Source organism: Coenobita brevimanus, chromosome 44 (assembly GCF_032717465.1).
Source record: "Coenobita brevimanus isolate Jiangsu-jjx chromosome 44, ASM3271746v2, whole genome shotgun sequence".
Classification (NCBI taxonomy): Eukaryota; Metazoa; Arthropoda; class Malacostraca; order Decapoda; family Coenobitidae; genus Coenobita; species Coenobita brevimanus.
The window spans coordinates 4,799,935-4,814,188 of record NC_136997.1 but is presented as its reverse complement, the minus strand read 5'-3'; the positions used below and the strand labels follow the sequence as shown (position 1 = coordinate 4,814,188).

The window sequence follows — 14,254 nt, the reverse complement described above, 5'->3', positions numbered from 1 at the left end:
ATAAATATTTTGTAATTATGAATAACTGCATTCTGCTCCGTTATATTAACGGATCTGTTGTTTAACCCTTCAGTCAATATTTTGCCTTATATTATAGTATTCCTCAAATCACCAGACGAAATTCCTGATCTCTGGAGATACTTTCCGAATCAGGAAGATTATAGAAACCTTTCGTCAATCGTTCAGTAAAAAAATTTCCCCGAATGTTGCATAAAATCGTCTCTTAAGGCAGCAATAACATATTAAGAAAATATGTAACCTGGCTGAAGGAGTTAATGTCATAATAAATACAGTAATTCTTCTCTAATAGTGAACCCAGTTATAATTAAGCCTCTCAACAAAAATATGAAGAGGAGCCTACACTTGGTAGCACTGTGACCCTCGGTGGAGTTGCTGTGGCGTCCACCTGGTAGTCAGATATCCTATTTTCCTGCAGTTTGTCGTAGGAACAGAGTCAGTGAGTTGAGATTTACCTCCGGTGGGAGGACCGGGCCAAACATGGGCCCGCCAGACAAAAGCTTGTAAATTATGGGAGCTCTAAGAGAGCTGCTGTAGATGTTTAGATGGTGTGAGGCACGCCAAACTCCCAGCAGAAGATGGAGGAACCGAGGAGGGAGGGCCATCGACGTCCAGGTCGGCACTGAGGAGGGAGGGCCCTCAACATCCAGATAGGCAGGAGGGACGGAGGGCCATCAACGTCCAGATCGGCAAGAGGGACTGGAGAAGAAGCCCTTACCCCCTCGCCTGCTGTTGGTGGAGAGTTGGTCACACCGAGTTCGGGGGTGGAGGTGTTGACTCGGTGAGAAATGGACGGCGACCTCCCGTGGGAACAACCCTGGTCCACTCCTGGCGATGTGCTGTCTAGCACAGAAGGACACAGTGTATGTGCTTACTGTATTACTGAATTTTCGGCTGTATGGTATTTAATAAATGCAAAACGAGTAGGAGAATAATAGGCATAGTTAAAAAAATGTCATTTACCCTGCATAACACAGCTCAATGTTATGCTTCTCATTAAAAAAGTAGCTTTGTATTTTACTGTTATTTGAAAAGCTTTTGATAATGAAAATGGGTAATGATTGTGAATAAAGTTTTTAAATATCATTAATCTTATATAGTTAAAAGATATGAGAAATGTTGCCAGATTCACTGAATATTCCATACTTACAAGATGTGTCGAGACTTTTAAGGGACTCTGAACAAACAGCGCAGTGTATCTTATCTTGTTCCGTTGACAAACATCCTGATGACAATACAATGCCATTTTGGAAGCGACAAGCCTTCCCTAAATTAAGCAGTCTTTGACATTACTCGCTGTTCGTTGAATCGCCTGTATCGATAGTAACTTCATTTTCCTTTCGAGATACAAATGGATTTGGATAATGTATAGGTATGCCAACTGTTAAACTGTAAGTACTGGGGTGGACCAGTCAGTTTTCACCCTAGGTAAAAATGTGTCCTCTGAAGCAACGCTGAGTTTTATTTGGTTTGCTAATTTGACGTAGCATATTCATCTTTTTCTCAGAGCAGCAAGATAAACTGCGGCATTATCAGATATGAGTGCTTGATTGAGTGATTTATTTATTTATTTATTTATTTTTTTATTTACTGTAAATAACTCAAGATAATAAACAAAGGGAGCTTCATCTGGTGTGTCAACACGTTTTCTTTTGGTTGGTGACCTAATGTTCTGAAAAATCTCTGACTGATTATCGTATTCTACATTGCACTGATGTTTCCTAATACCTCTTCCTTTGCTATTTGTTCTGCACTTAACATCTTATTAATTCTTATCCTCTTGTATGCAACTGATGAAACCATGTCAACATTAAAATGATATAAACAACACAAACCTATGTTAAGGTGCAACATACCCAAATAAAGCACTAAGGATGAGGTGCCTGGAAGGAGGATGTTGCAAGGGCCGTATTCTCGTTGGGTAAGGAGGCTCCCCAGCACCTCTTCCTTTCCGATATATGTTTGGACGTGGCTGTTTAATATCCTTCTGTACGTTATTTATGCAGAGTTGGACGATACTGCAAGAGTTTATGCAACACAGAGGAGGACAGCAAGGTGCAATAAACAAAATAAATCATTTAAGAAAAAGTGTTAGGGAGCTTCGTCAACCTACGAGAACACGGATCCAAGTTTGCCCAGAATACTGAGGCATCACTACGAATATCATTTCTTACTGCAGTGCTACTTCCTCCCTCTCTACTTATCTAGACACTATGAACGGCCGGAAGAACATTGGCAAAGGGGACAAAACCCATATGTTGACATACTGTTGACATAATACTGAGATATACTACAAATATAACTAATTTTATATCAGGTCGCAAAGATTACCTGTTAAAAAGTATACTTATCGTATAGACTACCCGTTATGAAACTACTGTATTTAGCCCAAGTAATAATGAAAAAAAAAAAAAAATGCATTGCAGAATTTTCCATTAATCACAGATATAAAGTTATGGTTATAATTTTTTTTTTTTTTTTTTTGAAGATTTAATTACGGTATTCCTCACTACATCGCTCTTTCCTGTTTACTGTTATCCACAAAAACTTGGCTCTTTTCAACGAGCAGTGCAAACACGCTTACATTTTTCTCTCTCTTTGAGAGGCTCTTAGATTAAAAATAAAACACATACAATACAGCTGCATCACTTGCGTACAACTTTTTACTTATCTTTTAGTAATCCACCTTTTTACTCTTCAGATTCATACAAATTATACTTTATGTAATTAAAAAATATATATATGAAGTTATGTAATGACAAAATTAGGAATATCATTTGCATCAGTACTTATTTCCATTACACTAAATAAATTGGTATTTATCTCCTTCCTGTGCTACTTGGATTTCTTTTGCTGATCGTGAAAGTTACTGTCGAACTGTTACCTCTCTGACACTACTGACTGCACACACACTTGATTAAAAAAAACTCGTAGCAGAAAACAGATTATGTGTTCGATAATGCAGAGGAGACTTGTGTTGTAGTGGGACGATAAAGGTTGAGATGATGGCAGTGATGGTAGTTTAGTGATGAAGGTGACGTGCATCTTACGGGAATAAAAGTAGTTACTTAGTGTTAATATTCTGACTAATGACATGCATTTTAGGTTATGGTAAAGGTGGCGGTGTTTACGTGCAGCATGTTTGTGAAGGCGGCAACAGTTTGTACAGCACATGTTACCTTTTTTTTTTTTGGATAATCATAAAGGTTAAAATGTTGATTTATAATAATGCTTTGTTTTGTAACATGCGCTGTGGGGCAGTGAAAGTGAATGTCAACGTGTTTGTTAAAGGCAGTGTTCCGGCAGTAGGGACATGAGCAGAAGGAGAACTTTGCTGTCTGTAAAGGTAACGATTTGACACCGTGACGTGCGCACTAGGGAGATCACAAAGGTCGATGTGTTTACTGTGTCTAGTGTTTTTCCCACTGACATGCGCAGTAGGGATGCGTTAAAGGTTGATCTGTTGATAGTAATGTGTTGAGAGCGGTGGTGTGGTTGTGGCTGCTTCACTCACCATGTCGCACTCCGCCAGACAACTCAGCCTCCTCCTCCTCCTGCTTATACCCGTCCCTGCAGTGGTTGGATTCGGCTTCCTAAGGCTGGCCGCCCTCCTTACAGGTCAGATTCAACAGCCATTAATCTCATCAGTTAGGCAGGTTGCTAACACCTCTACTGGTGGATTTTTTTTTTTTTTCCTGTATATGGGACATTAACATTGTCTTGTATGGTAAATTGTGGGGCGCGTACTATGGGCAAGGGGAGCCAAGCTTCATGGTAAATGATTTAAGAAGTAACATTAACATTTCTTGCTGAGAATGAGCTGAAAGTCGCAAAAACATTTCTTATTGCACGTGTAATGAACTTAACCCTCTTTAGGAAATATTTCATAATGGTAGCAAGTTGTTCGATGAAGATGGTATGAAAATAAGAATCTAAAGGATTTTGCCGAGTACTGGAACATGCGTGGTCGTCACCCTCAATGCATTAAACGTTTTCAGTTCAGTTCCGTCATGCTGGACGTCTTGGGAGTTTCAGTCGTCAGCACAAGTTCCCTGCAAGCCTGTTCGAGTGATTAGGGTCGTTTTGTCTGGCAACAGTATATGGGGAACACTTGCCACATAGTTTTTTTTTTTTTTTTTTAAATGTTTGAAAAATCTATTTGTAAGAATTAGTGCTAAAGACCAGCTATAATACAATGTTCTTTACATCTGATTAGCATAAAAATGTGGAAAAGGCGACAGAAGAACGTTATGAAAAGCTCCTACTCTCTCCCCGATACCCCTTCCGATGATCCTTCCCAACCTTACTCTCACCTTCCCAGCGTCCCGCTCTCCTTCATCTATACTCCCCTCTTCTCCCCCAATCTTTCAGTTATATTTTATGCACTGTACTATCCAACTTAATGAACAGCACTCTTCTGTATTTCTGTTTCTGTAAGTTTCTTGCTTCTCTAGATTAGTTTGTTTCTTGCGGTGCCAGTCTTTTTCTCACACACTACTCCAAACACGATGCAGCAAAATTTGAAACATTATTGCTGCTGATCCTGCTTCATGAATCAGTGAACAGTATGAGGTAAATGGGAACACTTCCCTAGGGAGGGGAGAGAGAAGTAAGAGGAATGGGCACACATGTTTCTTTAATTCAGACCCTGAAATAATAGCCACCGACTGGCAGGTTCACTCAAACAAACATCAGTGAGGAATATATCACAAGAACTTTTTTTTCTTTTTTAGTGTGACTTATATGGCCATCACCCGTTATGCAGGTGTGGGGCATTAGGCCATATTGATTCTTCGGTGTTAGCAAACTAACTGAAGACAGCATGTTCGTCCTAGATGTAGCGAATGTGACTGGGAAGATGGACCGAATCCTTGTACTGAGACCTGGAAAGAGGTAACTCCGTAGCTATAGCTTGTCTTGCAGTTTTGATACAAATGACTGCCTCCTGGGGCGACGACAGAGCCTTTAAATGGCGCGGGCGGGAGTTCCGCCCACGCCACTTGGACTGCCGTTCACATCTGTTTGTTTCTGTGTTGGTTTCTGTTTGTTTCCGGATTCTCACTGTTGGATTCTCTCACAAGAACGAGACCTCCGTGTTCCTTAATCTAGCTGCTGTTGACAGTGACAAGGGGTGGAGGAAAAAAAAGGACACTGGAATAAAAGGAGTGGGAACGAGACGGGGAGGGTGAGAATGGGACTCAATAGAGAAGGAATGTTGATTATAAACGTTATATGTAACTGGCTTTATTAACGTATTGTGAGCAACTGAGAATGAAGCAGGCTGGGTTTAGTAGACAAAAGAATTGCTGTGCACCAAACAGGTTAGTATCATGGATAAATAAATGAAGGTAGAGAGTGGGAAGAGGAGAAAGTGAAGAGGCATAACAGGGCGTGGGGGGTAGGAGGGAGAGGGAGGGGTGGGGGAGGGACACTGAGAGTAGTAAGGGGAGAGTGGGGGACGGAGTTTAGAGACTGTAATAATAAGGAATACCAGAGTATTATTCTCATACGTCTTTAAAATTCTTCTGTCACCTCTTGCACTTTTTTATGCTACTGATATTCGATACACAGAATATTATATTTCAGGCAGTCGCCGCTGCTAATTCTTACAAATACGTCATTAAAGAGTATAAAAGCCTATGTGACAATGAGCGTCCAAGCACTGTTGCCAGTCAAAATGACTCATATATAGGCTGACGACCGTACGTTGTTTCCCCTAACATTTTTGTGTTTATTTTTTTTTCTCAGAACCAAATGTGTTTAATGGTTTTAACTTTTTTTTTTCTGCAGGCGTAGAAATCTATGAATTTAAAATAAAAAACAAATGGAGGAAATGGTGAAAAGTCTGACGGCTAAAACAATATATCGTATAAGCATAAATCATTTTATTATCTCACAAGTGATTATGTGAAAAAAAAAGTGCATGTATGTGGAATAACTGAGACAAAATGGGGAGGTGAAACTGTTAGAGAATGGCTGTATGGATACTATGGATGGTGTATATGTGTGTGGTAGTAGGTGAGAATGAGAAGGCAAAAGAAGAAGTTTGTATTGTTGTGTGCAAGAGATGGAAGGAGAATATACGAGAGAGTGGAGCTTTTTTTTTTTTTCCTTGTTCCTTTCCTTGACCTTGCAGTGTCGTGGGTTCAGTCAAATTATTGATAAGTTATGAGGGCAGTATGAGTGAAAATTTCGAAGCCACTGTTATATGGGATTTGGATAGTTTACAACAGTAATAAAAAAACATGATTACACGCAAGACAATAATGGGGTGCATAATACCTCTCTTCCAAAATCTGCATACAAGAGATTAGGTGTGCTAAGCAAACTTCATGTCTTCTTTATCCCCGTACAGCTCCTGCGTTTATACAGTTGTTTTATTCGCTACTGCGCGAAGGAAAGATTCCGGGCTTCTTGCGTTTGGTTACTTATTCGTTGAAAAAAAAAAAAAAACTTTGTAAGCAGACTAGGAGATGACCAAAGAGCACTAATCTAAGGGTCGTATTCTCATCAGCTTACAGGGTAGGGGCACCTACCGTGTAGTGCCTCTTCCTTACCGATTTACCTTTGCAAAAGACTGAGAAGCTGAAAAATTTGGGTTGTTTGCATCTTCATCGTTTGTTGATAATACTTGCTGTTATTTTGCACGATAAAATCGTCAGAGGTATCGCTATTTTCATCTTTCTTTTTTTCTTTTATTCAAAGAAGAAGGAATCGAAAGCCAAGAGCTAACAAATTGTTCCCTTGAAGAAAAACAAACAAACAAACAAACAAAAACAAGATAACAGAGACCTAAATTCAAGATCCGTTCATTTCGAGATGCCTCGACACATTGTATCTGAAAGACTGGAGATCATAGGCAAAAGGAATACAGACAACGAGAGATAAAAAAAGAGCTGACTTGTTGCATACATGAAGGACTGAGAGTTACGGTTAACTCATGCATTAGAGAGCTGATCAGAATAAGGATGAGAGTTTGTTGCTTGACGGGAGCTACGCAGGATGCAAGCAGACATTTCAGAGGAGCAATGATCATTGAAGTAGCGATACAAAAGAGATAAAGATGCAAAGGAGATAAAGATGTGAGTCGAAGAGACAGGGGTTGAAGGAAGTCAGTAAGAAGAGGAGAGATAATGAGACGAAAAGCCTTTGATTCCACCATTTTGAGAATGTGTGCAGTTTCCCCACTCATGAAAGTTGTACTCTACTTAGGGGCGAATAAAACCGGAGTAAAATGTCAACAAATGCGCAGGGGTAAAGAAGGCAAAGAGTCGGCTTATCACATCCAATCTCTTGGAAGCAGATTTTACACGAGTACTAACATGATCTTTCTAAGATAAATCCTGAGACTTTGAAACCTCAGGTATGTTTAAACATGATGGAAGATTGAGCTGAATATTGTTAAAAATTAGAAGGTACTTCTGTGGTAGATTTTTTCGGGTTGATAGACATAGGAACTGAGATTCTGTTGCATTGAAAACAATATCCTTTTTACCCCAATCAGAGATATGAACCAAGTAAGACTTTAGGTGTGTCATAGCCTCATCCCTTGTTCGTTGAAGTAACTGTTGATATGGACGCTGAGGAAAGCGAATGTAAAGGTTGAGAGTGGAGTCATCTGCGAATGAGTTGACAGGGTTTGCTGTACAGCTTAGAAGGTGATTGATCAATAAAGAGAAGAGAGTTGATGATATGACAGAGCCCTGAGGAACTTGAACAGTTCTAGGAGAAGAACGGTGGCCGTCTACAACAGCAGCTTTAGAACGACCAGAAAGGAAGCTAGAGTTGAAAGCACATATAAGATTTAAAAAAAAAAATAAGATTTATGCCAGACTCGATCGAAAACATTTGAGATGTCAAGCTCAATAGCAATGCTTTCGCCATAGTCCCGAAAGGAGGATGACCAGGAGTCTGAAAAGTTAGCGAGAAGATCGCCCGTGGAGCGTCCCTGGCAGAACTTAAACTGGCGATCAGAAATAAGGTTGTGATAAGAAAGAAGCTTTACTTTTCTGTTAAGAATAAACTCGAAATCTTTTGAAACACAGGATGTTAAAGCTATTTGGCTATAGTTAGGGGGGTGAGAATGGTCACCCTTTTCTGGGACAGGCTGAATGAGAGCAAACTTCCAGCAATAAGGAAAGATGCAAGTTGACAGATAAAGGCGAAAGAGTTTACCTACGCAGGGTGTAACCACATAAGCACAGTCATTGAGGACGACAGGAGGGACCCTATCAGAACCATATACGGTGTTAGTACTGAGGTCAGATGTGGCAGAATGTTCGTCAATTGAAATTTTTATGTTAGCCATGAAGAAGTCAGAGAGGGGTAGTGATGGAGGAACAGCACTGGAATCGTCTAAGGTTGAATTGGAGGAGAAAGTCTGAGCGAAGAGTTCTGCTTTGTCTGTATAGGAAATAGCTACAGAGCCATCAGAGTGGAAAAGAAGAAGGAAGGATGATAAAGTTGTTAGAAATGTTTTTGTCAAGGTGCCAGAAGGAGTAGAAGGAATTCGAATTGGAGAGGTCAGACCATTTAGTACGAATAAAATTATTTTTAGCAGAGCGAAGAATAGACTTAACACGATTCCAGGCAGAAATATAAGAGATGAGGTTCAGGAGTGGGTTGGCTCCGTTACATTTAGTAGGCCTTCTCCATGTTGTGCACAGCATTAGAACAAGCGAGTTTAATCTATCTATCTATTGCCAGGCGCTTTAATCCCTAAAGGGGTGGCCACAAACAAATGGCCTTCATGTCCCCCTGTCCCCCACCATTTCACTGTTCTGCTTCACACTCACACCCCCCTCTCTCATATACCTCTCCACTCTATCTCATCCTTGACCTCCCCCTTCCTCTCCCCCCCTCCACTTCACTCACACACATTCTCCTCGTCAGTCTCTCGGTTTCCATCGTCTCCATGTGGCCAAACCACCTCAATGTATTTTTCCTGATGCTTTATATCACATCCACATCCACACCACAACATTCCTTCACTTCCTCATTTGTCAGTCTGTCTCTCTATGTGGCTCCACATGCTCCTTTCAAATAACTGCATGATTGAACTAAGGTTTATTTGCATTAGTCAAAGGATATGAGCAAGGAATGTATGAATCCATGCCAGAGAGAATAACCTCTGTAACGCAAAAGGCACACACTGATGGTTCGTGGCCATGGAAGCATTAATCATTCCAAGGAAAATCAAAGAAGTATTGCGTAGGAGCCTTCCAGTCAGCAGCTCCAAAGATCCACAACCCACCCTCTTTGGAGGATCCAGAGGCCTTACTGGAGCGATAGGACAGGTTAAGGTGGAAAGGTTGTGATCGGAGGAGCCTAACAGAATGAACAGATTTACAGCATGAGCAGAATGGTTAGTTGTAAGGAACAGGTCAATTATGTTGGAATTCTGTCCATGGCGGTCAGCGATACTGGTAGGGTATTGTACAAACTCCTTTAGGCTGTTGTTATAATTACCATTGTTTCTCTGTTCAGCCTTTCATTCTCAAGCGATCTCAAACGATGCTCATTTCACGTAATTTTCTGGCACAGTATGACAACACATTTGGCTCTGCAATATCCACACAGGTATATTTGGTATACATTTTGTTCAGACTTAGCCAAGTTATAAAGTGACTTTAAGAAACTGCACTTCGTTACTCACAGGATAAGGCATGCCAGTGTGGTGTTTCTCTTTTAGTTATGCAGTTTTTGTTCCAGGTTTGGAGATGCAAGAGTGTGTTTCCCAAGTTATATTGAAAAGTTACTACTTGACTTAATTTTTTCACTATTTTTTCTGCCAAACTCCAAGTGCTAACCATAAATCAATGTTTGGTAGGTAGTAACTCGAGGTGCAGTGTGGTAAGCAGCGTCACACAATTTCTAGTCATTTTGAAAGATCCAGTCTGTGTGCATGTTTGCTCAAAAAGGTAATCATACAGTGATGCCAAGTTTTAATAATTATTGTATTTCGTCTTTATACCCTAACATCGACTTGGTGGATCAGTTTATTCTGAATAATGAGCTATTCAGGAAAGTATTAGCAACAAAATTTTTTTGATAACATGCCTCTTTTCCCACACAGATGGTCACACTACAATTGCACAGACTCTTTCATCACTGGTTAGTGGTCCACTGCGCGGGCATGACCTCCTGATTGTGAGCGATGACCTGGAGCAGCAGCTGCTTGACATGAGTCAGGTGGTGGGGGTCGCTGGAGCCTCTTTCACGCCAGTCTTCCTCGCTACTCAACACTCGTTCTTCCACACCGGCCGTCCACCATACCACATCAAAGGTTCCCATCTCATCGTCATAATCATCTTCTACCGCGACCCCACCGCCTTCTTCCTCAACCTGGCAAATAACAAAGAGTGGAACCCCAGTTACCTCACCCTCTTTTGCCTCAACCCGCACCTAAACACGACATCAGTAATTGTTCAACCTGTCGTCCAGCGCTCGGAGTACATCTTGTTGCTGCAGCCACTAGACCGAGCTGGACATCAACCCATAATCGCCTACACCAGTTTACCTACAAGCACTAGGGCACAACTGGGAGTCTGGAGCACTGAGAAATTCAAAACCAGACAGACACTCTTTCCTTACCGCTTGAAGAACTTCGGGGGGCGGGTTTTGAAGATACCAGTTTCCTGCTATGACGAACCCTACTTGTACTATGGAAAAGACTGTGAATGTGGTGGTGGAAACCCAGACGCACTTCAGGTCATAGGTGATAAGTACAACTTCACTTATGAAATCACCCTCATTGACACAGTTACATGGGGAGTCAAGGAGAATGGTACCTGGAATGGTATGCTGGGTGATATGATGTACAATAAAAAGGACATAGTGATCAGTTCAATGAGGCTTAACATGGATCGGTTCAGTGACTTCGACTACACTTACCCCTACTGGCGATACAGCTTTGCAGTTCTCCTACGTGCACCACCACCCGTACCCCGCTGGAGGAGTATCTTATACCCTTTTTCTACCCTGCTGTGGTGTTTAATCTTGGCTTCCACCCTCGCAGTTGCCTCTTTGCTCTCCTGCTTACTCCACTACTTTCACCGCCTCAGTGACCCCATCGACATCACTCTCAAGGTGATTAACCTCCTCGATCTGCTACGATATTTGGTGTAGCTAGTAACGTTAATATTATATTTACCTTACATTCAGCATATCGGGGTGCTCAAGTTTTGCTCTGATTGTAGATACGGTGACACCATACTGAAATGGACAGTTTTATTTAGAATGTGACACACATGGTGACTGAAACTACTGTCAGGTTGAAACATGAGAATATTGAGCACCATGTCGTCTTTATGGAATGATTATATAATTCTTAAAAATAATGTAACATTTGACATTTGATATTACAAACAATAATATAAGATATTTCAGTATATTTTGAAGCTCAGCTCAGTGGTTAACAAGACAAACATGTAAGCTCCGAATATTTATGTTTTAATTAGGAAAAGCATAAAGGCATGACATACGCAAAGCAGACTTAATTATACTGTGTCAGCAAACAGTATATCATTTTCAATATCAATATAATTATGCTTACCAATCTAGAAAGTAGATAATTATAATGAAGAATCAGCCAAGTCACTGCACTTGCTTACATTATCAGACTAATTCCTTTATATCTGGCCCCTGTTGAACAGACTGAATGAACACCTTCAGCCCAATGGATCACTCTTGAAATCAATAAAATTGTCTAACTACACAGAAAATCCAAAGGAAATGTTCTCAGGACAAAGGCATGATTTCCACCACCACATCATAAATATAGTCACGAACTAGTTTCAGCTCCCCCCCAGTGATGTCAAAACAGCCAGGTGCATGAACAATGTTCATCAGTCTGCATCGGTCAAGTGTAGGACAAACAAAAAGCGTAACATTTACCATTCCAGCCTAGCGATATTGAACCCATTTAATCACAAATGTCTGGACTCACTCACATACGACCAACTGTCTCGTAACTAAAATTTGTTTTTGTATGAAGAATTACAAACATAAAGTTCCAGCTCTTTCCTTTCCCTTGTCCTTCCTGTAAAAACAAATGCTAGTTACGACAAGGTTTTGATCCGAGAAGTTATTTGGCTATGCAGGAACATCAAGAAATGTGAATATTTTGAGCTCTCGTTTCCTTGTATTTCTTGCGTGAACAATCCTTGTTACGACATAAAATTGATCTTAAGCTTATTAGTAAATCCGGCATAGGCAGACAAATTCACGGATGATATAAATTAATCTAATTTCATTTGGGTTGCAATTCTGATTTATTTGCAATCTATCTGTTATCTGTAACAGGAGATTTGTGATCCGTCCATGTTTTTTCGTCTTCATTCTCCTGTGCCTTTATAATAAAAGAAGCTAATTTATTTCAGTCTTCTACATGATACCCAATACTCTTTTAGAGGAAATCTGCGAGAAGAGCCACTGTCTGGCTTTTTGGCATTTGAGAAGCAAATATATGAGTCTTGTAATCAACTTTACCTACTTATTATTCCTTGCTTACTTCTTACTACTATGTCATGATCAGATGCTTTATTTTAATCTTCTGATCCATAAGCTACTGTAGAATAGTAATGAGACACATTATTGTATAATTCTTTACAAAAGATAGTGACACTTTAAATGTGATTCTGTTGAGCAAACTCCATTATTCTATCTCATTAACTTCTTTTGCACGATTTCCTGCAGTCAGTTCGGATAGCATCAGTTTTCTGACATACTATACCTTGCTTGATTGACCTGTGCAGCTGAGATGTATGGGGCGAGTAGGGTGTGTTTGTTTCGCGGCTGGTGATTGGCCGTTGAAGATGTAAATCTGCAGTCTTCTTATTTTAACAGATATATATTTATATTTCTAAACTGCCTGCAATATAAGCAGCCAATTTAAGTGTGGAATAGTTTCCGAAGCTAAAGAGGTCAAAATTAGGTGGAAAAGTTCACTATTATCAAAGAAAATTTAAGTTTATTATAAATTTTATAAAACGATGAGTGACGTTTGAAGTAAATTATCTGCCCACTGTGTACACCCACGTCCGCATGTTGCACTGCATCCACCCACGGTGTACACCTACATCCGCACTTGCAGTACAATACGTGTACATGCCTGCATTTACTTGAGTGACATAATTGACCGCCAATCAGAAGCCACAAATCAAACACACCCTAGTTACCCCATACATCTCAGCTGCGCAGGTCAATCAAATAGGCTATAGTATGCGACAAATTATACTACTCTTTGTAAAATCCACCGGAAGGCATATGGTACACAGAAAGTGGTAAGGAACACTGTCTGATGCAACTGCCCTTTGACAAATCTGAACAGAAATGAAACTAAAGGAGGAATCAAGGATCTGCTTCTGTGGGATTCTAATGCACTGGAAAACACTGTCAAACTGCTTTGGGAACATTACCCAGAGTTACCAAATTACGGTTAAAAAATAATACAAAATATTATGTGTCTGTGAACCTGGAAATTTGGTATTATAGCAACAACTGCCTTTAACCATTTCAAAACGATGCCAGGTAAACATATCTGTTCAACTTAAGGGGGGGGGGATCTTCTAATGCAAGGGCTAAAAGTGGTCTCCTTCATTGTGTGGGACACATGGTGTCGAGGGTGCTGGGTCAGGCCATGAGTTCCAAGATGATTTCAACTACAATGAAGAAAATTTGCAACTAATTTTCCATGCTATAAGTTTCCATCAAAATTCCCAGTCTGAACTTCCTCAGTTCCCTATTTAAAATTCCCAGGTCACTAATTCTTATATAAACTCCAGGTTGTATCGGGTCTGCTGGGACAGGCCATGAATGACAGTAGGGTGCGGGAGTTTTCGTGGGCGCGTGTGTGGCTGATTTTCTGGTGGGTGGCTGTTGACATCCTAGCAGCGGCCTACATGAGCAACCTTGTGTCAGTGCTTACCGTGCCTGTCTACCCACACCGTATACAGACGCTGGAGGAACTGGCTGCATCTGACATTATGTAAGAGTAGCATAATTTCTTGTTTTATCCATTTTCTTTTATTTATAATCTCTTATTATCATTAGTGTACTTTTTTGTTAAATTTGTGTCAGTGCTCACTGTGGCCTTCTACCAGCACCGTGTACAGACGCGGGAAGAACTTTCCAATTTGCATATTATATGAGGGTTCATTCCTTCATTTCTTCTTTATTATCCCTCTTTTGACTTACCATGCTGCTGGGGAGGGTCGCTTTGATGTGATGGCACCTA

At 40.5% G+C, this 14,254-nt stretch overlaps 1 protein-coding gene across 1 annotated transcript; it reads left to right on the top strand.

Moving 5' to 3' along the window:
- The first annotated feature begins 10,200 nt into the window (after positions 1 to 10,200).
- LOC145398219 (glutamate receptor ionotropic, delta-2-like) lies at positions 10,201 to 14,009 on the top strand. The gene is made up of 2 exons (XM_080271171.1): positions 10,201 to 11,106; positions 13,803 to 14,009. Exons 1-2 carry the CDS (start codon positions 10,201 to 10,203, stop codon positions 14,007 to 14,009), a joined length of 1,113 nt encoding a protein of 370 aa, XP_080127297.1.
- The last annotated feature ends 245 nt before the right edge of the window (positions 14,010 to 14,254 follow it).

Coding starts and splice junctions, on each gene's coding strand:
- LOC145398219 (XM_080271171.1), top strand. CDS start 10,201: ATGAGTCAGGTGGTGGGGGTCGCTGGAGCCTCTTTCACGCCAGTCTTC. Junction 11,107..13,802: donor CCATCGACATCACTCTCAAG/GTGATTAACCTC, acceptor TATAAACTCCAG/GTTGTATCGGGTCTGCTGGG.